General features: G+C 45.6%; 1 protein-coding gene across 2 annotated transcripts; it reads left to right on the plus strand.

Moving 5' to 3' along the window:
* Nucleotides 1-674: 674 nt before the first annotated feature.
* On the plus strand, nucleotides 675-11,759 carry RBX1 (ring-box 1). 2 transcript variants are annotated; one of them, XM_030480846.1, is made up of 5 exons: nucleotides 675-878; nucleotides 2,960-3,038; nucleotides 8,801-8,871; nucleotides 10,171-10,256; nucleotides 11,595-11,759. In XM_030480846.1, the coding sequence occupies exons 1-5, from the start codon at nucleotides 801-803 to the stop codon at nucleotides 11,605-11,607; spliced, it is 327 nt and encodes a 108-aa protein (XP_030336706.1). In that variant the 5' UTR covers nucleotides 675-800; the 3' UTR covers nucleotides 11,608-11,759. The 2 variants fall into 2 exon arrangements, with proteins under 2 accessions (XP_030336706.1, XP_030336707.1); XM_030480847.1 differs by lacking the exon at nucleotides 675-878 and adding an exon at nucleotides 1,110-1,960.
* The last annotated feature ends 15,890 nt before the right edge of the window (nucleotides 11,760-27,649 follow it).

A 27,649-nucleotide genomic window follows, 5' to 3' on the forward strand; every position in this document is an offset into this window, starting at 1 on the left:
AGGACCTGCAAAGCTGGGTTTCATTTCAAGATAAGCTAAGGAGGTATTTTCTTTTCAGCTTCCATATCTTGGGGAATACCGGTACTGACCACTCCAGAGTAGTACTCGAAGCTGTTCTGACAGAGAGAGGAGGTTCCCAGTGCTACCTTCCTTCCATGCCTGTTGTCTCCATCTCTGCAACAGAATAGGCAGGGCTCAGGCAGCTCTAGCAGCTGCAAGGAAATCCCATGTTAGTTGTAACTATTGTTAAACTATTTTGGTGCCAAGAGTAGTCTGGACAAGGCGAATTCTGACTAGCAACTCGGTGTTTCATTTAATAAAGGGACTGCTAGTGAACAGAATGGCTTCAGCAGTACCACCAGTGACCCTCCCTCGCTCTGCCCTCGCTGGGCACCAGTTTAAACGGAAGAAAACCAGCTAAACGTCTACTGAGGGCTGAAGCCCTTCATGTGAGCGCGCAGGGACAAACCCCAGGTGACTTTAGTGAGGAATGAGAGCCGACAGGGCAAAGCACGGCCGGGGGTTGCACTCGGAGGCGATCCCTCCGGCAGGGAGCCCGCAGGGGTCACTAACAGCGGCGGGGGGCTCCGCTGCGCTCCGCCCCGCTCCTCACCACAGCGCGGCGGAGCGGCCGCGCCCTCACCGGCGCCTTTAAGAGCACGCATCACGTGACAGTGCCGCACCTGTCGGCGAAGGGGCGTCGCCCGGGGGTGGCCCTGCCCACCCCTTTCCGCTCGCCGTCCCCTCGTCGCTGCGCCGCGCATGCGCGCAGGGCAGGACGGGTGGCTCACGCATCAAAAATGGCGGCCGCGATGGATGTGGACACCCCTAGCGGCACTAACAGCGGCGCGGGCAAGAAGCGCTTCGAAGTGAAGAAAGTGAGGCCCGCCGGCACGCTCCTACAGACGGTCCCCGAGGGAGGAGGGGGAGGCTGGGGCCGGGGCCGGCCCGGTGACGGCGAGCGGGGCCGGGGAGAGGATCATTTCCCGCTTCCCTCACGGAGCCGGGCGCTCGGTTCCGGCGGGGCGGGGCCTGCGGGGAGCCTTGGCGTGCGCGCGGGCCAATAGCTGCGGCGGGCCGCCGCACGTGGAGCAGAGCCTGGCCAATCAGGGGGCGCGGCTGGCGGTCAGAGGGGGCTGCCGCTGTCAGGGGGCTGGGCGGTCCGGGCGCTGCCGGGCCTCGCTGTGCGCTCCCCGCAGCCTCTGGGTGGCTCGGGACGAGGAGCAGGCGTGGAGCGCTGCCGCCGCCTCCCCGGCCCCTCCGGCCCAGCCGCTGCACGAATTTGTGTGGCTGATTTTTATTTCCTTATTCTTTAAATCGAGCCGTAACAACGTGTGTGTAGTCAGCAAACGGTCTCCTGACACCCTGGCTTTGTCTGCTCCCCCCAAACATAACATTGCTTTTCTGTCCAGTGCCACCAGTTTGTCAGCTGGATGGTGGTAATAGCCCGAGGCTGCTGCAGGAGGGCGCAGAGGAAGCGGGGAGGCTGTGTGAGCTTGTGCTGAGGTAGAATTTGAAGCAAAACGACCCCTGGCCTGGCTGTCAGCACACACTTCCAGTGATCTGTGCTTTGTTTGAAATGCAGCTGTCATCACAGATGATGGAAACTTCTGCACAGGCCTGCAGCTCCCTGCTGAAAGAGGTGTCTGGGTGACGTGATTGCTTGTCCTTGGGAAATAGGGGTAGATATAATAGCACATGAGAGGAGCAGGAAGTGGCACCTTTTATGTGTCAGTGGCATTTATCCTCCCCAGCAAGGTACCAGCGTGCAGTTTGGTGTGTGTGTGGCTCTGGTTGTAGGAGTAGATTATGATGGGACAAGACATTAAGCACCTGAGAGTGTGGGAGAGAGAAGGGTGCTGGGAAGTTTCATCCTAGCTGCCTCAAGATGTGAATGAAGTCCTTGAGACCCAGAAGGCTGGCTAGACCTGGAGTTGGAAGGCAGAGGGGAAAAAATGAGGTAACTAGTGACCCATTTCCCAAATGATCTAGTAGTATTGTGATGACTTTTTATATTGGTACTTATGAAATATTGAAGTATTGATCCAGATTGAAACTGCTTATCAATATTTGGCAGTCTATGTTTCTCCTTCAGAATCCCAAACTGAGGGGAAGCAATGAGAATGTTAAGATGTAAATGGAATGTAGTAGAGAAGATTTACTATAGTAGAGTCAATGCAATCATATACTGAAAAAAATTGGAAGGAAACAAAATATCTAGACTACTTAAGTAGTAAATGAAGATTATCCTGACTACCAATATGATTTTGGATTGTTTTGAATGCTGAAGGCAAGCCCACCATTTTCATAAATTTACAAAAGACCTGATTGCTGGGGGTGTTTGTGCAGACAAATAGAAAGGCACTATGCTTTTCTGCATAGCTTGTCTTAAAGTCCTCATTTTGAATCAGTTTTCTAAAATTGCCATGCAAATTTGTAGCGTGGGACAGAGGAGGTTGTTCAGGAGTCAGTGCAGGGTAGCATTAGTGATGATTTTAGTTCTTGACCCCAACTGCACTGAGGAAGGTGATTACTAGAAGAACTGCTGCAAATAATGGAAATTCCTTTTAAAATAGCACCTGGATTGGCTTTTCTCTAAGGCACTGTCCTTTCCATCAGAATTGAGGATATGGCATGAGCTGCCTCCTTGCCTCTGGATCTTGAATAGAAATGTAGATGTTTGCATTTGTTTAACAAAAAAGGGGACTGTGAGAGTTACCTTGTTTCTGAAGTTGGAAGGAGACATTGAGTCTGGAAGGTATGTGAGGGGAATGTACCACTGCTTTCTAGTAACCTGAACTCATGATAAAGAATTACTCTGGACTTCTAAGGTCTCTTTTTTAAATACCTCAGCTTTTCCATTTAAAAAATACGTGGGATTTTGAGGAATAACAAGGATTTCTGTGTGCTGTAAATTCAGTCAAAACTATGTTTTTCTTTTTTTTCCCCCTCTCTCTAGTGGAATGCAGTAGCTCTGTGGGCTTGGGACATTGTGGTTGATAACTGTGCCATTTGCAGAAACCATATTATGGATCTATGTAAGTAAATGGTGGGGAAGACATTGACAGTTTTGACTTGTATGTGATGCACAGCTGAAAATTTCCTCTGTTGAGGGTATAATTCAGCAAATGCAGCCTTCAGTTAGGAAATAAGTCTTCACAGTGCAAATACTAAGCTCTATTTTATGTAATGCTGAAGTCCTATAATCTGTGTTTGTGACCCTTGTCAATTACACTGCTTTTCTTGTAGAGCGTAGAATCACTTTGTACCACATCTGTAGGCGAGGTGATATTGCTGAGTGTATTTGGGATACAACCAAGGAAAAGGAGTAAAGAGCCAGAAGGAACTGAAATTATTTGGGGTTGACAGGTATTGCTCATAAAGAGAAGTATTAGATTTTGGAGTCAGTCATGTTGATATGAGTATCCACTTTTTGGTGATACTCATCAGGATGAAATCTTTTAACACTCTCTGTGTCTGGCCAGGAAAGGCTTTGGACCAGTGACTTAATCTGACTTCTCACTCTACAAAAACTACCTTGCATGAATAAGTTAGTTCATATTATATTGTGGGGAATTTTATAGCCACCTAGAGAATTAATTGTTCATTTACAAAGGAGAGTAATCTAATGCCTAAACAATAATAATAAAAAGTATTGCTCGTATTGGTTTGATTTTGTTTTCTGTATAATTTTGATGGTTCAGTTAACAAATAGGCTTGCTGTGTAGGAAAATAAAGTGATAATAGAATTAAGTATACAAATTTCTGTCATGGAATAGGTGTGCGTATATGAAGTCACTGGTTTCAGTCCCTTAGAGGATTGGTAATGAGTACAAAAGCATTTTGGGTTTTTTTTCTCAAAACTGACGAGGTACTGTTGGCCCCAGAACTGTCCATCTTGTTTCAGTCATGAGGGACAGAAGACCTTTTAGTATACCCCAGATAGAAATTTGCCTTATTTGCCTATATTACTAAAATGTGAGGATTGTGGACCCCCCCCCAGACAAGAGCATCTACAGCTACAGTGCTTGGTAATGGCCTGTCGTGATCCCATTGTGATAATTTTGTTGCACTTTGTTTTTACACAGTCACCCTTGGAACTACTGGTAATTGTAATTTACTGTCAATGAGCCTATCTGAAAATAAATCGTTTCAGAAAAATGAGACCTCAAGTTTATAGTAACAACTAGTGAGAGATGGACCTGATTTTACATCACATGTAAATAATAATTACAAAACTACTTTCATAAGTTTTTGTTCTTTGTTTGGGGTTTTGTTGTTTGGGGTTTTTTTAATAGGAAACACATCGTGACACACAGGGGTGAAAATGGGTTAAGCATCTTCTCTTCTTTGCTTTGTGACAGATATGTCTGTATTTTGAGCCAGTTAATGCCTATCCATGCCTCAGTTTATTGATGGTTAATAGAAAGGAAATGACAACACTGAAGAGAAACAAGTGAGAATAGGGGTTATGAAATACACTGATGTCCTTTGATGTAAAGATTTTCTTTTTAAGTACCTCTAACCTGTACCATCTTGAAAAGTAGTTTCAAAAAGAGGTGGACACTTGGCTACTACTTAGTGTCTCAGATTTATGATATATTAGAGAGGAAAGCATGTCACTGACAGGCAAATGGAATTTTAAACATTTGTTAGAACATAAGTTACATTGACAGAATTTGCAAATGTATAGAAGGAATATAAAAAATCCTGTAATTCAAGATAATTATTCACGACAAGTGGGATATGTTGTAGGATAGTGGCTGCTGGTATGCTTCATTTCATGAATCTGCCTCAAAATTAGTAGTGCCTTCTATGAGAGACTAAATACATTCTCAGATATTTGTTATTTTTTATAAATAGCAAATGGGACATGGGGATGAAGGAGAGGTGTGGAGGAGCTGGAAGGAGAATAGATTGATGTTATTTTCCAGTAGTGAATTTCTTGTGTCAGTTCTTGGAGGGGGAAAAAATTAAAAAGAGATCCTACCAAAATGGGGATGGGGTTGAGAGTGTATAGGTAGATTAGGAAAAACAGTGAAGGAAGAGGATGTAGGTAGATTTCCTCCCCCTTCTTTTCATTTTTTTGTTGCTCAAGCATAACATGTTATTAGTTTGGGTATGAGCAATGTTAGAAAAGGCCTGGGCTGCAAATGACAGACCACAATTGACAGTATACAGAGTAGAAGGGGTATCTAAATTGGTGTTCCGAGATCAGTGTTGGCTCTGGATTTACTTACTTCCTTGTTACAGATCATTAATGTTGTTAAACAACACTTTAATTAGATTTTCAAACATGAGATGTGAAGTGATGGGAAATTGAGGAAAAATTAATAGAATGTGCGGGGAAGAACAACACAAGGTTCAATTTGATAAAATGCAGAATACAAACATCTCTCTCCTAGTGATGAAGAGAAACTCTGAAAGTGAAATCATTAAAAGAATGGTAACATCAGCCATGCCAATGGAAGGTGGTTAATATTGTAGTCAAGCATCAATGTTAAGGTGTCATGCAGTTCGCCTCATGCATGTACATTAGGATTTGGTAATAAGAATGTCCTTGGATTTATGAGAAGAATAAAAGAACAGAACTAAGTATATATAGTTTGCGAAGTCACAAGTAGGAGTGGAGGATGATAGCGGTGTACATGTATTTTGGGAGTGTGATACCAACAGGAAATAGAGTGTCATACAAGGGGGTTATAAGTAGAAGGAATCATATGATGATATGATGGGGGGAACTTAGGGTAAGTATTTAGTAAAATCTGCAGATAATTCCTAAGAAATTTGAGAGAATTGCAAGGGGAAAATTCCAAAGTTCCTCTGAAGTTTGAAAAACTAAATTGAAGAGCTCATTCTGCATTTTGAGGGAATAGACTGGACTGTTTCAGTTCTAAGGGACTTACAGCCATTATCTAGTCCAACTGCCTGACCAATTCAGGGCTGACCAAAAGCATGTTGTTAAGGACATTTTCCCAATGTCTCTTAAACACTGACAGGCTTGGGGTATTCACCACCTCTCTAGGAAGCTTCTTCCAGTGTTTGACTACCCTCTTGGTAGAGAAACGCTTCCTAATGTGCAGTCTAAACCTCCCCTAATGCAGCTTTGAACCATCCCCATGCATCCTATCATTGGTATCCAGGGAGAAGAGCTCAGCACCTCCCTCTCCACTTCCCCTCCTCAGGAATCTGTAGACAACAATGAGGACGCCCTTCAGCCTCTTGTTTTCCAAACTAGACAATCCCAAAGTCCTCAGCCACTCCTCACAGGACAAGTAGAGTTGTACTTTATTTGCCTGGTTATTGGTATTTTCTGTCTCTGTTTTCTGAGCGAGTACATGATGTGTCATGTTAGCCGAGCTATGTGTATTTATTTCTCTTCTTCCCAATAAGTTGATCCCTTCATGACATAGTTTTAGAAGGCAAAGTGTAAAGAGAAAGGGAAACCTATGCAGTGGTTATCTTTGCTCAAGTGGAAGCCGCTTTGAAGAGCTTTTACCATAAAATGTACCAGTGCAGTGGGCTGTTGTTGTAGCTGCAAACAAAAGACATGTTCTGTTACCTGCCATTATGACTACTTAAATCTTGGGTTACTTTTCTTGTTAGATAAACATACAGAAGATTTCTGCTATAGTAAATGTATAGGAAGAGGGTTGGTTCTTAATAGATGCCAAGATTCAGAAGTTGCCATTATATAATAAGCATTTCTGTACCTCCCTGAGTTGAAATGCCTCTGTTGCATCTTTCACAATTATTTACAGGTATTTCAGGTTTTAGCTGTATCTTTCTGCCTGCATGTACAGATACTCTGGCAAAAGCAAGGCAACAGAGGAGTTCTTCAGTATTCCTCCAGTACCTGTTACTGTCTTACTGCTGCTTTTGGGTCAGCAGGCAGTAAATAGCTTGTCTTTCTTTCAAAAGTCAGAATTAGCAGCTTTCATTGTCTGACAGCAATTGTTCATTTGTTACATTTCTTTGTTGAGATACTGTCCTTTTCCGAAATGAGGCAAGTAGGAGATCAAAAAGTGCTTCAGCTTTTGGGAGGCCCTTTTTTGGCAGCCAGAAGTAGTAGTGCCAGCAGTAGTCTCCAGCCTGTTTGATGAGGGAGTTAAATCTGGGTGTCTTGTTGGAAGGGCCTTACATCACCACCAGAGAACTCCTCCTCAGCTATGTCTGCAAAAGTTCATCTGTCCTCTTAAGCTTTTGGGACTGTATTTGCTTCTCGGCAAATGTTTGAGTTAACACTGAAATGAATTTCGGTGCTGCTTTTCTTCCTTATCTAAACCACCTTTCTTCCCTCTCCCTTGCAGTCACAATACAGAGTCCTTTAAAGCCTAAAAAAATCAAATAATTGTATTGTGTTCCAAAGCACACAGCTCACACGTTAGGGCCACTTAGAGATGGAGGAATTTGAATTTTCTTCCTTCAAATGAATTTCCTCTCCTTTTCCTACTACTCATCTTCTCTCCATTTTCTGTTACTGTACAGACTCATGCCAAATATTTAAAACTTAATATAATATGCCCCACGATACTCCGCAGGATCGTAAGTCTGTACTGCAGTAACAGTATTGTGGCCATCTTGGGTGTCAAATTTTAAACAAATGTCCAGAGTAATTGAAGCTCTTCAAGGTTCTTGAGCATTTCCAATTTTCATAACCAGATTTAGTTTTATTGCTGTATGTATTGAGGGCTTAAGAAATTAAGACGTCAGATATTTCAGGTGCGCTGGATTTTATTCTCCTATAGGCAGGCCAACTTTGGACTTCCACCTATGTATATCTTGATGTAAACCATATAATAAATACAGGTTCATTTGAATCTTGCAGAACAGCCATTGCTACTGAGTTTCTTTAGACCTCAGTCTTGTTTTGAGTAGTTCCTCCTGACCAAGGTTAACTGATCTCCCTCACAACTTGGGAAAAGTGGGCCTTTCTCTTATTTTGTTCATCTCCACACCTGAATGAGAGTGAAAACTGGAGAAAGGACAGAGCGAATAAAGATCGCATTTTTCAGCCAAACCTGTAGGGTTTGAAAGCTTTTGAATCTTTAATTGGTGAATCAAACTCCTTTTTCTCTGAGCATATTCAGGCACACGAACAGTGAACAGAGAATTAGAGCTCATTCAGCCATTTTCTTTGCCGAGATCTGCAAAATGAGCCAGCAGCAAGCCCATGTACTGAGTTCTAAGCTGATCACCTATTAGCATGGGTTTTTAAAAATAATTTGGCCTTGACATTTAAAGAAAGCATCCTTTAACAGAAAGTAAAATGTTGGTCCTGTAGGTTTGTGCTGGTGGCTGTGGAGGAGTTGGTAATCCCTGTTTTCTCCTGAAGTTCTTTCTTGACCTGGAGCAGAAGTGAATTGTTCAGGCTCTAGAATGGAGAACCAGGTTGCTGTATTTATTTTCCCAGTGCTGTTTTTCCTTCTTTCCTCACTCTCTCTTGTCTCTTTCATCCATGTCACCTGATACAAAACCCCTAAAACATAACCCAAACCGATAAATAGTCTTTATTCTTTCTGGGATCCTCCTGGCTGCTCAATTCCAAGGTATAAAAAAAACATGATTTTTTTTAAACTGTATTTGCAATTGTGTGTTTTTGGTTGTACTTACCTGTCACAAGACTATAGAAAAAAAGACAGACAAGCCCCAGCACTACATGAGCAAATTAATTTGTAAATATAACTCATATTATGTCTGACAAAACAGTAGATTTGTGTTAAGAGAAGAAATCTACCAGTTGGCGTTCCATGTACATCTTCTACTCCTGCATATATGTGTTTAATCTTTGTTTTCACAGGCATAGAATGTCAAGCGAACCAAGCATCAGCTACCTCTGAAGAGTGCACGGTTGCATGGGGTGTCTGCAATGTAAGGAAAACGATTTTATTGCAGAGCTCATGCGTGGTGATGCTATCCTCTTTTTTCACAACTCGGGACAAAATGAGTTCTTTAAAGTGTTTCAGATAACCCACCAGAAAAAAAGAACCTTAAACACCATATGTTTTAGTAGAGTGTAGAAAGGAGAGAGAAGGTGGGGGGGAAGTGAGAGTTGGAGAGGTGTAATATAGAAGACACACAAGAAAAGAGAGGAAGATGGGCCTTTTTTTTTTTTTTTTTTTTTTTTTAAGAATAATAGATCTTTGAGCATGGTTTTCCTGACCAAGGTTCTGCCTAGGAGCTATGCCTTCTGTTTTCCTGGCAATAGGATTATTTTGATCTCAGCATGCTTCATTTGTCCTTGTGCAGGCTGATTCGATGAGCCAGTATGGGGTAACAAGGTGATTTGCTTTCCATTTTGGAGGAAGATCAAATAGGGTCTAGTGTGTAATCTCCAGCTCTTCAATTTTTTGCTGTGTGCATTCCTTTGTACATGGTCCCGCTACCATGTGAACTCAGACTTACATGCCCTTTAGCTAGCCTGGGCCTGAGCTGGAAGGTAAAATTTTCCATAGTGGAATAACTACCTGTTCCTCAGTCCCACCCTCACTGTGCTGTGGGATCAAGTCACAGTGTGATAGTGCTGGAGCAGGATTATAAATGTTGCAGTTCTGTTTGTAGAGGACAAGAGCAACTTTTTTAACCATGTCAGGATATTCTAGTGTCAAAATTACGTCTTTGTGTGCGAGAGTCACCGCAATTGGAACCTTGTTTTTAAGTAGCCGTATGGGGTATGGAAAAGGGTGTCCTTATTAAACACATAAACAGACTCTTCTTTTCTTTCTAATTTTGCAAGTTCCTTTTTAATTCGGGCTTTGGTTTGTCCAGATGACCGGCAGAAAGCTTCGGCATGTATACATGCATATCATCCCTGCTACTCGCTGTGAAATCCTCTTTCTTGTCTTTCTGATTATGCTTCTTATCAGCATCTGCTCTGCCAGTTTTAGCAGCTGCTAAAGTCTATGTTCTTTCCTTCATCAGAAGTTAGTCAGTTAGCACTGCATGCACTGTGGAACAGGGTCCTGCTGCCATTTCACTAATGTTCCCTTCCTCTCTGAAAATCTGGATCAATTCCTTGGTGTTTACCAGTGACCTGGCTGGTTAGTCCTCCCTACCTTTGTCTGCAAACACTTGCTACTCTCTTCTTACCCTATTGCTTTCAGTGGTAGCTTTCACACTGAGATATGTTTGTGTGTTCTGAAATGATGTGATGTGAATTTTCTCTTCCAGCATGCTTTCCACTTCCACTGCATCTCTCGCTGGCTCAAAACTCGCCAAGTATGTCCGCTGGACAACAGGGAATGGGAGTTCCAAAAGTAGGTATCCTGCACAGATTTTAAGATGAAATATCCAATTGTCTTTCTGTTAATAGAAATGATGAATGTTGGATATTAATTTCTCTTATCTGTGGGTCTGAGGGCATAGTTGCTGTTGGGAAAGGGTTTTTTTCTCCATGTTTGCTGTTTAAGGACCTTTCCTTAGTCACGTGGTGCTAAATGTGCTCTGAATGAAGCCCAAACATTGTGAGTTAAGTGGGAGCTGGTAAAAAGTAGTGATTTCTATTGACATTTTCTCTAAAGAATAGAGAGCAGGAAAGAAATGGAATTCACTTAAAGTGAGCCTCAGGTGAATATTATGCTGCCACATGAGTAACTTGGGTTTAGAAAATGACCTGAATTTAGTTGCTTGTGTTCCAAAGCATTTCTGCTGAGGTGCAAGACATCTTATTGGGTCCCTCTGTATCTTGGTGATTTGTTTTATAATTCTAATAGGCTTAGAGATTGATACAAATGATTTTGTAGCATCTGGAAATCAAATGTCCATGTAGCCATTGCTACAGCCTTGGACCATTTATTCATAATTTCTGTATTCTTTGTTTTGTTTTGTGTTTTTCAAAGGTCTGATGTTAGAATAACCGTAGGAGATTCATGTATGGGTTTTTGAGGCATAATTGTATTTTAAGAGGTACATTAAGAGAAGTTAGGACGTTTGCCTGTCACTTGCTTCATTCTGCACCATTTATCCATTAATCTCAGCTGTGGATTTTGCCTCTCCCCACCCCTTAAAAAAGAAAAAAAAATTCTAGCTAGAAGAGTCCAGATTAAAACAGAGCAAACCCGACATTCTGACCGTTCAGGATTGTCTTTGGGATCTGGTTCACAATCAGTCGTGCAAATTGTCATTGACGAGACAACTTGAGTACCATAGTTTTGATATTAAGATATTTTAATGAACACTTAGTGAAAACTGAGCCCATATTGCGTGGCTAGTGACTTAATACTGCATGGGCATGAAAGGGGAATGGAGATGTGAATGAATGTCATCTTACAGGTGCTCAGGAATACGTCTGGGGCTATGACAAGCTCTGGCCTTGTTTTCATGCAGGATATATTTGAAGAGGGGTTTAGAGCAAATGATGATGATACTGAAGGTCTCATGCATATAATACTGTAGATTGCTCAGGCTCTCTTCTAACTAGTGTCTGGATAGACTTTTGGCAGAAGTGAAATGGAGAACTTGGGAAGGTTTCCATACCATAGCATTTCACCTTCATCTGGCTTACGTGTTAATTACATCATGGTAGAATGAGAATAAATCTGCACTAGTGTGAAACATGTTTTTTTAAAAAGCATTAACATATTGTCTGTTTGCAGGTATGGACACTAGAGAGATGGTCGCCACGCTTCTTCCTGTGGCATCAGCCTCAGTTGTTCTTGTCACTATGGGTTTGTTTTAGCAACTTGAAAAATCAGTAATGTACACCATTCTTCTTCAATCTTGTTGTATTGAATAAAATCCTGCTGGAGCTTCCTGTCAAAGTGTTTTGTCTTGTGTTAGGAGTGGGCAGTCAGTGAACGAGGGAGGAGAATTATCTGCAGAGCAGGGATTTAAGCGAGGCTGCTCTTAAGATGTGTAGCCCATCTTGTTGCTATGCCCAGTGCTTGACTGGGAGTTTGTTCTTACTCCCACGGGGCTCAGCCACACCTCTGGCTCACTGAGGTCAGCATTAAGCTCCACCATGTAGCGCAATGGGTGCAGGACTTGGCCTGGCTAATGTGACTTATGCAAATAGCATTTCATGTGGACACGCTTTCTTGCAGCTGAAATGATGATCTGTACAATTAGGAGTTGTGTCATTATTAGAAACTACTCTCTCTTCCGTGTGCTCTTGACCTTCACCAAACCAGCTCCCCTGGAGAGCAAAATTTCACTAACTGTTCCCAGTTCCATCTGTTTAGCTTGGGGGACTAACTAAATGTTAGTTAATTAGTTAGTTAATTTAGTTAGTTACTAACTAAATGACTAACTGAATGTTAGTTTTTATCAGTGCTCATAAAGTACTTTTATGTGTCAGGTGAAAGTAAACTCAGGGAATTCACATGCTAGATTAGCTGGAAAGCAAAAAGCAGCGTTTGAATAAACTTAAGTCTTGGTTGGCTTTCTACTGGTATTTTCCCAGTTCAGGCCAAGCTGTAGTTCTCGCTGGCTGACCATTGTTACTCTGAAAACTACATAATGTTTTGTTTGGTGTCTCCTCTGCCATGTGGCCTGCTATCCTTCTCCCTGCATCAAATGTTGGCTGCTATGTTGACACGCCAGGAGCTCAAATGAGGCCCAAGAAATTCTTCTGGCTACAAGAGGCTGTGTCCCTTCATGTTGGCAGTGGTAGATGCAGTGAATTTCTTTGATTGGCTGTTCATGATGCCACCTTTGGATCCCCACTTTTTTGCTAGTTATTGAGGATGGGAAGGGTAGCTGATGTTAAACATTAGTGTAATATAGCGATAGGGAATAAAGATGGTCACTGACAGAAGCAAAACTTGCAGGTTTTTCAGTAATTATGGGGCTTTCTTTAATCTGCAGCAGGCAAGTGTTGGGCTTATTTTATCAGCTGGTGTCAGTGCTCTGAAATGATATGGTTTGCTGTTTTCCACTCTGAAGAAGAAAAGAGGAACTAGAATCAGGAGAGTTTATAGCCAGACAGTTCATTTACCGGATTTAGTGGGCAGAAAGCTCATCCTGAGTTTGCAAGGTAGTTTTGGTGATGGAGGAATGAAACAGATGAGGAGGGGGAAGATGACCTCAGCAGTGGTCAGAGCATTCATCAGGCAGTGGGATATCCAGGTTAAATGCCATTCCCTGAAATTTGAACTCCCATTTAACATCCTGTCCAGGTGAGCAAAGTAGCAGATGTCCCTGTTTTATGTTTGTCCATTTTGTTTGCAGTATTGGATTTTTCAGGACCTGGAATCCAGATGCTCATGGATCAGAGAGTTTAATTCTTTGAGAACTTTGTTCTGGGTCCAGCTACATCATTCTGGCTTGTCTCTCTTCAGTCTGTCCATATTACCCTGATCATATTTTTTTGGCTGGGGACAGACACATCAGTGCAGGAATTTCCCTCTCCTTTGTGGTTTCATGTGCATTTGCTTGAGGCTGTGCCTGCAAGAAGATGGGGGGTTTTTTTGTATTTTTAATTGCTTTTTTTATATGATCCCTCCAAACAGCAGCTACAGGCACTCTTTCCTCATATCCTTTGAACCTCTGTTCTGCTACAGTGCATAAAGCCCTTACTAACTACTTTGATTTGAGATTGTTATTGTAGCGTCTGTCCCAAATCTGGTTTTCCCAAATGGAAAAACATGAACTGTAAAGCAGCAATTGCTTACAGACCCAGGAAAGAAAATCCCTTTTCAGCTGCTCCCCATTGAGGCAGCTCTGCTGCCGCTTCCCCCATCACAAAGGGCCCGGGCTCTGTGCTGGCCTACAGCACATTAATGGCTGTGTTTCGGGGGAGGAGGAAGAGCTTCAGCAAACGACTGAAGAGAGAAGCTCCACGGCACAGGCAGCATCAAGCGAAGGTAAAAGGGATCTACTTCATTCGAAGGCATGAAGTGCCCCATTTCCCCGGGGCACGGCTGCTCGCTCAGGCTGGCATCACACTATCCTGACTCTTGCAGTCCAGCCTCCATCTCTGCTCGATGTGGTGGTGGGAGGGGTTAAGCCCATTCCTACCCAAAGCCTTTTTCTGTTGTTTTTCCTGAAGCAACAACCATTTTCAACTACAGCATCCCCTTCTTGCAAAATACAGAGAGCTTTTTGGGGTGGCAGGAGGAATTGGACGTGTTTCTAAGCATCCTGGTGGGAAGGTAGGTGTGCAGGGGAGAAATGATGATCATGCCAGTGCTGTTTGCCTGTCCTGTAAATGGAGGATGCGTCTGAATTGTGGACCCCAAAATAAAATCAGGAGAAAATGACAGTTAAAACTGCAGCAAGTAGTGTATCCTGCAGCTGCCTGGCTCAGAGAAAAACAAATCACTGGTAGACCTGCTGTGGAGCAGAAGGCAATTTTGATATTCCTGATGCTTTCCACAGGTTTGTCAGCTGAAGCAAGCCTCATCACCGAGCCGGGCCTGGTGGAGAGTACTCTAGCAGGCCATAATGACCAGACAGTGGCTTCCTTCTCTTCCTTTTGGAAAGGAGACAATGAGCTGCAGGTGCTGTGCAGCGTCGGTTGTGCCTCATGTGCCAAATCCCTTGCTGCTCTTGCATTAAAATGCCAAAATCAGGACAACATGGGGCCAAGACAGTACGTTGGGCTGTGCAGAAGTAGGAGGGAATGGTTGGGAGTTTCCCTGTCAAAATCGTGCTATGGGCTGTAGATTAAACAAATGGCAGGAGTCTGCTGCTTGAAAGGTGTCTGTTGTCTGAGAGAAATGGCTGAAGCCTCAACCAGTTTGCCAGGCTTGTAGCAGCGCACCACTGGAGTGAACTTCATGATCATGTCCTGCTCCAGTCATACAGGGAGGCAGTATCTGTGGAGTTGCAGATGCCCGAGTTGCAATGAGGAAGCTTTACAACTGCTTTGGGTGGCCTCGTGCATGTACCCCTTGTAGAGGAGCACTGGGAGCTCCCACCACTGTGATCAGATCAGGAGTGATGATTCCCACATGGGAAAATACATCTTAGAGAGAGGAGATGGGAGTAGCTGTCTGCATCTCTGTGTGCAGGCAAGCAAAGGTGCCAGCATCCGTCAGCCCTCTCCCACTAGTTCCTAATGAATCATAGAATCCACTACGTTGGAAAAGACCTTTAAGATCATCAAGTCCAACCTCTACCCCAGAAGGGGTAGAAGAAGCATCCCCAAGTGGTCTGGGGCAATAAAATTGTTGGCAAAGCTGATGTGAAGATGAGCCAAGCAGCACTGGTGGTGTGCGAGCTGGAGCAGCATCAGTGCAGGCAGAGAGCTGAGCTTCCAGGCGGGGAGCATCCATGTGGGGAGGGAGATCTGCACTGTTTCTGGAACGCTCCCTCCTCCAAAGGCATCAGGGCAGAGGATGGCAGCAGCACCACTTCCCTGACTGACACCACCGTGGGTTGCATTCCCTGAGTTAAAAAGGAGCTGCCAAGGAGAATGGGTGGGAAGATAAGTCAAAGAAGAGATGGGCAGAGGCAGAGACCAAGGCTAAACCGATGCCTGTGCTTGCCCAAGACATATCAGCAGGCAGGTGAGGAGATGTCCTGGAGGGTGGGGGCTACCCTTGGTGGGGATCACAAGCTCTGGGAATGCTCCCACATGGGTTTTGGGCAGCAGGAATATGGTGCTGTCATGGGACAGCAGAGAGACACTTGCAAGGTGCAGAGCTGATGCCTGTGAGTGGTGCTTGGCCAGCCATGAACCCCATGCTTCTGCCCTACAGCACCTGTTTTGCCACCCAGCAAAGGGATGAGCCCCTCAGCAGTGGACAATGAGGTTTTGGGTGGGCTCAATGGCTGCTGGCACCCCCGGTAGCTCACTCCAGCCTGGGTGAAAGCCACCACTGCTCAGAGAACCCCAGACAATGGCTGGAGAGAAGGAGGAGGAGGTGACGCTGTCTAGGGTATCTTCCCACCACAGTACTCCAGGGGTGGAAGAGGACGAGTGTGGAGAAGCATCTCTTGTCTCCCTGCTTTGCTCATGCTGTTCTTTTCCTCCCCACAAAAACTGTGGAAAGAGCGAGCTCTTCTTGCCTGCTTTTGCTTTTCTCCACAAGCTTGATCTGCCAATACTGCTGCCGGCTTTTATCTGCTGTGAGGAAACACACCGTTCCTTCCACCACACGCTCTGTACGTGGCTTGTTTTCTTCCCCAGTGCAGCAGATTTTGCAGCAAGCCTGTTACTGCTCATCGTGGGTTGTCTCAGGTACACAGACAGACAGACTCCCCCCATCACCGTCCCCTCCCCATTCCCTGCTGCTTGTTCTGGTCTGCTCTCTGCTCTCCTCTTTCACTTTCCCCACTCTGTGATCCGGTTCCCATGGAGATCCCGAGGCATTGATGGTGCCATTCCTCCCTCTGCAGCCTGGCTGAGGGGGTTGGTGGGATGACTTTTGGCTCACCTGGGCTGGAGTTGCATCCAACCCCAGAAGTCAAGGTATAAGTTGCGGGAAGGTCTGTTTTGCCTGTCTGACTCCCTCACAACAACAGGACATCAGCCTGTTGTCTCACTTTGTCCAGCTGCTTTCCAGCCTCTCCCCATGGGATGCAGAGGGGAATGGTGCCCAAAGCTCAGTCCGGTGGTGGCATAGCTCGCCAGGACTTCGCATCGTGCCATCACCATGACAGCCCTGGCTGCAAAAGAAAAATCACACGTATTTGTGCTTGAAATTTAAAAATCTGTTGAAAATTAGCACCAGCTGATTCTGGAAAGGCCAGATCTGGGTGTGGGGATGCACCACTTCCTGTTGCCTTCCTGCATTTACCCACTCCGCTGCAGCAGCCTGGAGTTTGCCTTTTTGCTGCCTTTTCTTTCCATATGACCATGAACAGGCTCAGTCACTTCATTTCTTGGTCCAGTGATGTCCTGGCCTCACTGCTCCAGCACATAAGCCAGGATGAGTGCATGACAGTCGTCTCTGAAAAGTACCAGAGGTATCAGCATGGTAGGTATCAAAACTCAAGAGGGGACTGCACAGCAGTATGACCCTGGCACATCAGAGTTTTCTGTCCACGGGGCATCAGATGGGTATTGTTAGATGACCTGCTGTCACAGCAGGTGATCCTAGATGGCAGTGTGCTGGCAGTGCCTTTGAGAACATGTCCTCTTCTGCTTGTGCTGTTCTTCCTTGGTTATTCTCCTCTTCATCCTCCTGTCCTGGGTCTCAAGTGGATGATTGTGTGCTGGAGAAGGGGATTAAAGGAGGTTTTCTTCTCTGGAGATGCAGCCTGCTTAGTATCCTTTTCATCCTCCTTCCTCTTCCGTGTCCTAGGAGACATGAGCTACAATTCAAGTTAAAAGGGACATTGGTGTCCTGTGCTCGCTGGGAGAGGTGGCAAGCTGTTGGGGCGGTTTCTTCATCCCGTTTGTACTGGATGCATTGAATTTATTCATTTTGACATTTTAGACATGAAGCATTATGGTTTTTAATGAAAAACATGGGCTTGGATGTTCTGTGTACTCCCCCCAAATGTCAGTATTGTGGCTTTTCTGAAAGGCATGTGTTTGCCAGAATTTGTCCCAGAGCTGCAGCCTTCTCTGTAAAACATGAGTTTGGTTTCGTCCAGTTCCAGTGTGTAGGTCATTAATGCTTGCCACAAACCCCTTTCACTGGTTTTGGGAATGAGAGCTGGCTCCAGCGCCAAGGCTCTCACATCCTGCTGCTCCACACGGAGCGAGTGGCCATCCATTTCACTTCCCAGCGAAACAGTGACTGAGCATTTAATACTCATAAATAACTGATTTCGGAACCTTCAGAGGTGAAAGTCTATGGAGAAAGACAACAGCTCCGTGAGGATCTTCCCTGAGCCTCTGGTTTCTCCAGAAAGCTTCCAACAAGATAAACCACTGCCTAAAGAAAGGGATTGGTGTGAGGAACAACCCAGACTTGTCCTCCCAGGCAGATATTCTGGGTGCCTCTTGGTGCCACTGTGTACCTTTCCTGCAGGGTGGTGAGGTGGCAAAGAGGTGTTGGTCCCAAGTAGGAGGCAGAATGGGATACCCCATCCTTTTTCAGGCATTTTGGGACAGATTTCACTTTATCCATGGGGGATCTTCTGGAGAGGGTTGAGGCAGATGTGAATCATAGAAACATAGAATAGTTAAGGTTGGAAAGGACCTTAAGATCATCTAGTTCCAACCCCCCTGCCATGGGCAGGGACACCTTGCACTAAACCATGTCACCCAAGGCTCTGTCCAGCCTGGCCTTAAACACTGCCGGGGATGGAGCATTCACAACTTCCTTGGGCAACCCGTTCCAGTGCCTCACCACCCTCACAGGAAATAACTTCTTCCTTATATCTAACCTGAACTTCCCCTCTCTAAGTTTGAACCCGTTACGCCTTGTCCTATCACTACAGTCCGTGATGAAGAGTCCCTCTCCAGCATCCTTGTAGGCCCCCTTCAGATACTGGAAGGCCACTATGAAGTCTCCCCAATGGGTCTGTTGGACACCACTTCCAGGAAGGTAAAGCTCAGAAAGGCCTGTGCTGGGTTTGCTTCAGGAGGTTTTTGCCTATTTCCCAGCCCTTGTCTCCATCCCCCCTGGTGTCACCCACAAACATCAGCCTCACTTCAGATAGTCACCAGCTGCTGATAACCCTGAACAACAGTCTCCTCTTCTGGTCCAGATGCTACCAACCTTTAAAACCTGAGACTGGCGCCCAGAGGTGCTGCTTCTGCTGACAGAGAAATGGAGCCTGTCCTTAGTCTCTTCCCATATTACATATGACATCTGTCTCAAAATTGCTTTTACTGTTGCTGTAACCACTGCACCCATGCAACACTGCTGTCCCGGTTTGTGACCACCTCTACCACCTACAACATGGCTTGTCCTGCTTACAGCTGGAGACCTCTGAGGGGGAGGATGTCATCCATGAGAGAGGGGCACCGCAAATCCTCAAAAGCACAAGCAGCCGCAACATTTGTGCTGAAGGTCAACATTAGAGCCCTGCCCATTGTTTGTCTTGTGGCTGTTTCCTCAGCCTGATGCTGTAGGTTGCGTTGGCAGAACAGAGATGTGGGTGATGGCGGTGCCCTCTTTTATATCTGAAGCTGTGGCTGCTGTTGATGAGCTGTCCACCGAAGCACCAAAAGCAGCTCCTGGAAGTTAAGGCAGCCTCATTTCCTTTTTCCTTTCCCACTTGCCCCCTCTGTGGTCAGCACACATTTTTGGGCTTATTCCCTTGGGCTCTTTGTCCAGTTCTTTGAGCTGTTCATAAACACAGTATCTTCATTACCACTTAATCAGCACAATGGCGCAGCAGCCCACAAAGATGCTATGCTTCAGGAGAGGCACTTGTGGTCTGCTGGGGCAGCACATGCTCATCAGAGCTTTGCACAGAGAGCGGGTGTTCCTGAAGTGAAGAAGATGACCTCAACCCAGCTCCTTTCTGCTGCCCATAAATCACATTAGAGAATATCAAAGCCCTGAACTGTCAGCACTACCTAGATGTAAATACTGTAATTATCCTAAGTAAAATTAACAGTTTATCAGACTTCCTGTGTTGAATCTTTTTATTACAGGCTTTTTTTTTTTTTTTCATCACAGATTTGATTTGCCATAGACTTTATGTGTCTCTGGATTATAAATCTCTGGCTTTCAAACACTACCTGACATGATGATCTGTTGCAGCAGCAAATTGGCAGCTGCTCAGAGGCTTATTTTGCTGAGGAGAAGGCTTTTTTTCCTGGCTGCCCTGAAATTTGCTGCTCCCTTTTAAAAAAGGTTTGCCCATGCAATGAGTGATGCCGGATCCGTACCAAGCAGAAAGTTTGGGTAGGAAGGGACCTTCAAAGCTCATCTAGTTCAAGCCTCCTGCAATGAGCAGGGACATCTTCAACTAGATCAGGTTGCCCAGAACCACATCCAGCCAAAGTCCTATGGGATCCAGGCGTGGATGCTATATGGCTAAAGAAATGAGCCCACATCAGGGTGCGTATGGGTGGTGGGTGCAGGCAGAGGAAACGGCTCGAGCCTTCCTCATCCCCAGAAAGCAGCAGCGTCATACAGTGAACACAAAGATGATCTCTTCACCCCACCATCCCCACCAGCAACTGCCATCAGGGATGCCTCCACGTTGGGTGAGGCTGCTGACAGAAGCTGCCAAGGTAGGAGCTTCAGAGAGGAGCCTGCACAAAGCTGTGCTAGCATCAAAAGTTATTTATAACACAGTCAAAGCTTTCTAACGATCATCTCAGGCTGCGGAGTTCAAGTCATATGAAATAATCTTTTCTTATTATTACTTTTTCTTCCCTATCAGGACAGATTCCACTGAGCAAAATTACTCCAGCAATGGGGAAGGACTCAACAAAACCCAGCGCTGCGTTTTCACCTCCCTGCAGCAAGAGCAGGCGGACAGTCTGCACACCACGAGTTACAAGTGGCAGACTAAGAAAAAAAGGGGCTGTGCTTCAAACACACACACAGAAATGAGCCTTTTCTCACATGTGTCTTTGCACGGCATCAGGAGACAAGCAGTGTTATTGCTTTTGTCCCAGCGGAGCCCGATGCAGCGGGTTCGTCTCGAATGTTTTTCCTGCCTTTGCCTCTCAGCCTGTTTGGTGCCTTTCCACCAGCTCCACGCCTCCTGAAGGTGATTCAGAAAATGAAACGTGACCAAACAAATCTCATTTTAATAGCTTGCCTTGGCCAAGGCCGACTAGGAATATAGCTGTGTTATTATCACGCGCTGGAACCCAAGGCTGTTTACTTCATTAGCAGGAACGACAACAAAATAGCAGCTCATGGTGTTGGCAAGGGTAGAGCCAGAACTAAAATATTGCATACTAAACAGAAAAAGACCTGGAGTAAACTCCTTGTTATGGATCAAAAATAATTTTTCTTGGACAAAATAAGCTCAGAAAGCTCCAATGGTTTGAGAGAGGCTCCTTGAAAAGTGAGGTTTTATCAAACTTCTGACTGTGCAAACCTCTGTGGAGATGCCTCCAGACAAGAGCTGGGGGCTGAATGCTGGCCTTCACTGACAAGTGAATGCTTAAAGGTTGGAGATTGAAGGACAGAGCTAAAACTATTAACTGAGCAGGGTTTACATTTGGGACTGGGTACAGTTCTGGAACCAGGACTGGCATTCAATTCATGTTTCCATCTGCAGGCATTGAAAAAGCAGAGCTGAAGGGAGCTGCAGGTGGAGTAAAGTAAGAGTAGGCTGAATTCCTTATTGTGGGATTAACATAACCAGGTTGTTCTTTGGTTTGCCTTTTTTTTTTTTTTTAATTTTTTTTTTTATTATTATTAAAAAGTTCTCCATGCAATTTTGAGAAGTCTTTTCATTGATTATGGATACCTTCTCTCAAGGAGGAGACTTCATTTCCCAGCTGGACCTGGAACAGCTCCCCCATCAATGTGGAGATAGAGGGGTTGCCTTCATGTACAAAACATGATGATAAAAAAGTAGAAAGATCTGCAGGAAAATCTGCTTATCCTTGAAAGAGAAACAGTGTTTATCTGGTTGCAACAACAAAATGTCCTTTGGGCTTTTTCCAAATTTTCAGTCTATCTTTGACTCTCTTTTGCACTTTCAGTAGTTCAGGCTGTCCCTAAATCACCCATGAACATACCTGAAAGCAACATGTGCTGTACTTCAAGCATCTAAAATGTCATCATCTTCCCCCTCATTCCACTGCAGGGATCTTTTAAAACAGCTCCTCAAACAGCCTCCAAAGTGAGGAAGCCATCCCTGGGTGGGATTTTGAGTTTCTCTCTATGTGCTCTACACTGGGTCCATCCACCCTGCTCCACACCTCCCTGTTCCACTGCTTCCTGTGCACTTACAGGCACTGACTGAAGACCCCCTGTGCCCGCCTGCCCTACCAAGCCCAGGAGCTGGCTATGGAAGGTAAGCAACAAAGCTTCAGGGACCAGCTGATGGAGAGAGCATCTCCATGGGGACCACGCTGGGCCAGGCTGCACCACCTCCGACACAGTGCACCCAGGAAAATTGCTTGCTCTGGGGTGATGGGTCCTCCTGCCCCCTTTCAAAACTGCTATGAGCGAGGAAAGCGGCTGCATGTGCTTCCTGCAAGTCACGTGTGTTCATGCCTTGAGGAGGGGATATAAAAGCTGGCAGAGCTGCTCCGGCTCCCTTCTTTCCTCGAGTTGTTTTCATCACCATTTTCTCCCATGCCATTGCTTTGGGTTCAATTGCAGCAGAAGTGTTGTGGTTTAACCGCAGCTGGCACCTAAGAACCACACAGCCACTCATCCCCACACACCACAGTGGGATGGGGAGGAGAATCAGGAAAAGTGTAAAAGCCCATGGGTTAAGATAAGAATGGTTTAATAACTGAAGTAAAAGTAAAGTACAATAATAAGAAGAAATTAACAGAGAGAGAAAGGAATAAACAAGTGATGCACAATACAAGTGCTCACCACCGCTGACTTATGCCCAGCTCATTGCCAAGCAGTGATCGGCCCCTTCCCACTAACACCCCAGTTTCTATACTGAGCATGATGCAATGTGGTACGGAATGCCCCTTTGGCTACTTTGGGTTAGGCATCTTGGCTGTGCTCCCTTCCTGCTTCTTGTGCCCCTCCTCACTGGCAGAGCACAAGAGACTTAAAGTCCTTGATCAGGGTAAGCATTACTTAGCAACAACTAAAACATCAGTGTGTTATCAGCATTGTTCTCAGAGTGAAGCCAAAGCACAGCGCTACACCATCTATTAGGAGAAAAACTAACTCTATCCCAGCCAAAACCAAGACAATAAAACATACAGAGGCTTGAAGAAAACAAAGTAATGTACATCTCCTGGAAAGGATGAGCTTTGAGATACTTAGTCCGTGGGCATGCTTGTGTGCAGAATGGTGTTCAAAGGGCAGCAGGAAGAGAAATACAGGCAGCGAGTCCTGGCTCTGCCCTTCTGAAAGGGCTGTGTGCAGCAGGGAGAGCTGAACATCTCAGCAACACCCGCGCTCTCTCAGGCTGACTCTGTGGCCTTTCCAGGACGTGGGGCTCACCCTCCACCTCAGCTTCCTCATCGGCAGACCTGCGAAAGCAACGTGAGCATTGGTAGCACGGGGTTAGAAATGATTACTCAGAGTCTACAGTGCTCTGGACTGGCAAAGTGCAGCACAAGCACTTTTATTATTTAGGTGTTAAACATGTATGGTGATTATTCAGTGCTCCTGTGTTTGGGTTGCTTTCGAAGTCTGGTTTAAGCTGTATTCAGCTCTGGGGCCCCAGACACAAGAGGGACGTGGACCTGTTGGAGTGAGTCCAGAGGAGGGCCATGAAGATTCTCAGAGGGCTGGAGCACCTCTCCTATGAAAACAGGCTGAGACAGTTGGGCCTGTTCAGCCTGGAGAAGAGAAGGCTCCAGGGAGACCTTAGAGCAGCTTCCAGTGCCTAAAGGGGGCCTACAAGAAAGCTGGAGGGGGCTTTTTACAAGGGCATTGTCCTTGATAGGACAACGGGGAATGGCTTTAAACTGAAAGAGGGGAAATTCAGATGAGATATTAGGAAAAACTTCACTATTAGGGTGGTGAGACACTGGCACAGGTTGCCCAGAGAAGCTGTGGCTGCCACATCCCTGGCAGTGTTTAAAGCCAGTTTGGATGGGGCTTGGAGCAACCTGCTCTAGTGGAAGATGTCCCTGCCCATGGCAGGGAGTTGGAAATGGATGAGGTGTAAGGTCACTTCCAAACCATCCTATGATTCTATGATCTTCCTCTCAGAGCATGTCAGTGCCTGGACATGTCAGTCCTCCAGGCCACAGAGGTTTGCTGGGGAAAGCCAGCCTCAGGGCAGTCATTTTCTTAGCTCTGAGTGAAGAGCCTTGTCAGATAAAACCGAAGCAAGCAGTTAACAACTCCTGATCACTTGTTTTGTCACCAGTATGTGCACCTTCTTTCACAGAAAGATTTCCTAGCCGTCACTGGGGCACTTGCAACCCCCTTATCACCCCGGTAGATGATGCAGGCTTTTCTATAATAAAGGAACTCACTTTGGATACAGCTTCTTTAAACTATTCGCTTCTTCTTAATATCTTCTTTTTTTACTATTATTATCTCCTGGAGCAAGTGAAAGTAATTTGTTTGTTCTTGCAAGGTCTGTTTTGCCTACTCCTTCCCCAGGACTGACACACCGCTGCAGGGACCAGCAGGTGACTAAGGGCTTTGCTACAGAGCAAGCACCAAGCAGAGCACTTTGCAAAGTTGCACGTCATGTAGCAGGAAATGCTAACCCTGATGAAACAGTTTCAGGGCTTGGTGTTTCAGCAATCAATTATTCCTGGTCTGGGATGAATCACCCTGGAGCTGCTGCAACCTCTGGCAGCTGCAGCAAAGTGGGGAAACAAGCCACTCTGCAGCTGCCGGAGCCCTCCCGCCACCTTTTCCATGGCACATCTCCTGGCAATGTTCTATCCAGCAGCAGCAGTGTCGGTACTGCAGAGCCACAAGCGCTCTGCTCTCTCCATGGCTCCGGTGCGATGCCCAGAGCCTGGCTGGTGTGGTAGGACATCATGGACTTACTAGATGGCACCAGAAAAATAGGAGAGAGAATCTCTAGCTGGGAGGTCTTATGGAAGGGTCTCTAGCCTAGCGCCAGGTCACTCCGAGCTTGTGCAATTCTGTGACAGCTCTATCTGCTGCTGTTGGATACTACCATTCTTTAGAGAGGCAAAGGGATTCAACGACCCTAAAAGCAATAAACTCCAAACTGGAGTAAAAAGGACTGTGGGATCACAGGGTAGGGGTGAGCTTGAGAGGTGGCTGAAAATCCTGGAGAGTTCTGCAATCTGTGGTTGCAACAATGTGGGCAATCTCGCTGGCTGGTGCTGGGGTTTAAAATGTCCATGAGGTGCTCTGGAGGAGCTGAGCCTAGGTATTTGCTCAGGGACCAGACTGCAGCATTCCAACTCATCCCTGCTTTGTCCTGATAGCATAAGTGACCCCAAATCAACACACATCTCTGGGCAGAACGGTGCTGAATGCCATCACAGAATCATAGAATCATAGCATGGTTCGGGTTGGAAAGGACCTTAAGATCATCATTACCCCTTGCCCTATTGCTACAGTCATCATTGAGGTCTCCCACCAGCAGCATTCTGCACATGATTTCTCTGCTTGGCACATGCATTGCTAAACAGTGTGGATGGGAGATGTGGCCTTCTGTGCTCTGCACAGCACCCTCTGGATCCCCAGGACTGTTTCATGCCCCACTGTGCCATGAAAGCTCCAGAAAACAAACATCTGAGGAGCTGCTGCAGGGCATGCTTGTGCCTCAGCCCGATTAAATGATGTTTTGGGGTTGAGCTGGTAATAGTTTGAAACTGGGTCCTTCAGCAAAGATGGATAACCAGAAGATGTTTGGTTTTTATAGTCGGAGACACTCTGCTTATAAGAAGAGATTAAAATAACACTCAAGGATGCGATAATGCATTGTTTTGTCCTGAATTCAATTGCTGCTCTTTCAACTCCCTAAGATAAAAATGCAGTAAAATAGGGATTTTTCAAACTGAATCCTTTTCTTAATAGTAGAAGATAAGTGCAATGCTGAGACAATGTACTGAGCTCTGCCACAGGATAATTGGAGGGTGGGAGGGGATATTAATCCCGGTATAGGACCCTGGGCTACAGCGAGTTCAACACTTTTAATATTTACAGTCCAGATATCCCAGAACTCTGGGAGCTTGCAAAACACAGTGTCCACCTATAGATTTTGTTATAAGTGGATGGATAGATAGATAGACAGATAGATATGAAAATGATGCTCCAAGCTCGATTGATGGGGAGCAGGGGCTGGCTTTGGGGTGAGGTGACATCTGAACCTGTATGCAAGCATTTTTCATGTGAAATGCTGTATTTAAGCTTATGTTTTTTCCTTGCTATGTTTCCCTAAACAGCCTTAAGGCCCTTTGCTTAGGAGCAAGGCAGTGCCAAGCAGAAGCCATCCATGCAGCAATGCCCCAAGAGGGTTTTTTTCCTCTTCCTTTTTTTTTTTTTTCCTTTCCTGGATGCCAACTGAAGCGGCTCTTCTGTGAGCAGCAGTTGTTTACATTCTTCCTAACAAAAGTTGGGATTTCCTCTGATGCTAATAATCTTGTCACCAACGCGTGCAGCCAGCCAGAGTGCTTGGAATAGCTTTTTAACAATGTCTGGGCCAACTTGAGCGTGCTGGTTGCTGGTAGGAGCAGCTTCCCAAAAGTCAGCACAGTGTCACCACAACAGGGAGGTCACTCTTCAGTGCCGCCTTCTTCAGCGAGGCAAACACCACACATTGCACCCTGCAAACCTCAGGCCTAGGGCTGGACTGTGTCTGCAGGTTTTCCAAGCACTCACCATTACCCTTCATCTTGCGCCTCAGGGCCTCCAAGGTGTGTGGGGTGATCAGCCAGAGCACCTAAGACCGGTCCTAGTTATCCCAGACATCCAGCCAGGGTCTTCACATTTGTTTTTGTGCTGTTTAGTAATTTAAGGTGATGTTTTCTCTCTGTTTGAGCATTTCTGTGCCAGCTCGGTATTTCATTTCTTTTCTCTCTGAGGGGCAGCACCTGGCCTTGGTCTTAAACATGCGGCAAGGTGAGAAGACCAATGTTTTTCCACATTCCCATTTGCAAGCGTGGGTTACCCTGAGGAGGGGCACAGCCATTGGGGCTGGCTTCTGCCAGGTGTTTGCTGGTGTAAATAGGGAAGAGACTTCCTTCAAGGACCCAGTTTTGGCAGCCACTATCCTGCAGTTAAGCATTGCCTTACGGGGTTACAGTTGGTGCTTGGAGGATAAGGTGGGCTTGGGGCAGGCTGCAACTGCAGCAAGTTCAGCAACACGGAGCTAAGCTGTCTGTGAGCTGCTGTGAACTTCTGCTCCTGTCATGGCTCTGCCTCGTACCCAGGGAGGAGAGGAGCATCCTGGTGAGCTCCCCGGCTCCTGGGATGTTGGGTGCAAACCTGTCCTCCATCCCTTGTCCCACATCTCTTCTCACTGCCACACCTAGGACTAGAAAAAGAAAGATCCTTCCCAGAGGGACTCAAGCAAACAGATTCCTAACGTTTTGGTTCTGTCCATAACACTGAAAGGTTTGTCAAAACCTGCTGTTGAAGTACCTAGGAAGCCCTTTGCAATATAAGCAGCTTTATTTAAGAATACCATTACATTTTAAAAGACCAATTCCAGGAGCATCATGCCATGCTCTATAAGTAAAAAGATGTTAGGAAATCTAAAACAAGTAGTTTGTTTTGGCTGTCTAGAATGAATGAAGACTAGTAACCAAAATACATGAAAGCACAACTAAAACCGCAATCCTTATTTCCTTTATTTGAAAGCGTTCTGAGCAGAGTTCAGTTTTTCTCTCCAATAGTCTCTTGATTTCATGTCTGCACACTCTTATTATTAGTCACCTGGTAGCTCTTATCAAACCACATGTTGAGAAAGAAGATTTCCTCATTGATCATCTCAAACCTACAGAGCAAACCGTGATTTCCCAACCAAACAGCTCTTCCCACGTCAGGACCTGCATGCGAAAGTTTGAAATGCAGCAAAGGCAGAGAGAGAGATTTCAATGTCTTTTATAGCAAAAGTACTACCATTAGTCAAAGTTGAACAGCTCTTCACCTCCTAAGACGTGCTGAAAAGAAGAAGGAGATACTCGGGGGGTGTTGCTGTGGCCAGGGGGTCAAGCAGCTGGAGGAACATGCAGAAGGCAAGGAATAGAACCGCTCTCTGAGAGACAGGCCAAGAGGGAGGCAGATGCAACTTGAGAACCTTTGTTAAT

This window comes from Strigops habroptila, chromosome 3, assembly GCF_004027225.2.
Source record: "Strigops habroptila isolate Jane chromosome 3, bStrHab1.2.pri, whole genome shotgun sequence".
Lineage (NCBI taxonomy): Eukaryota > Metazoa > Chordata > Aves > Psittaciformes > Psittacidae > Strigops > Strigops habroptila.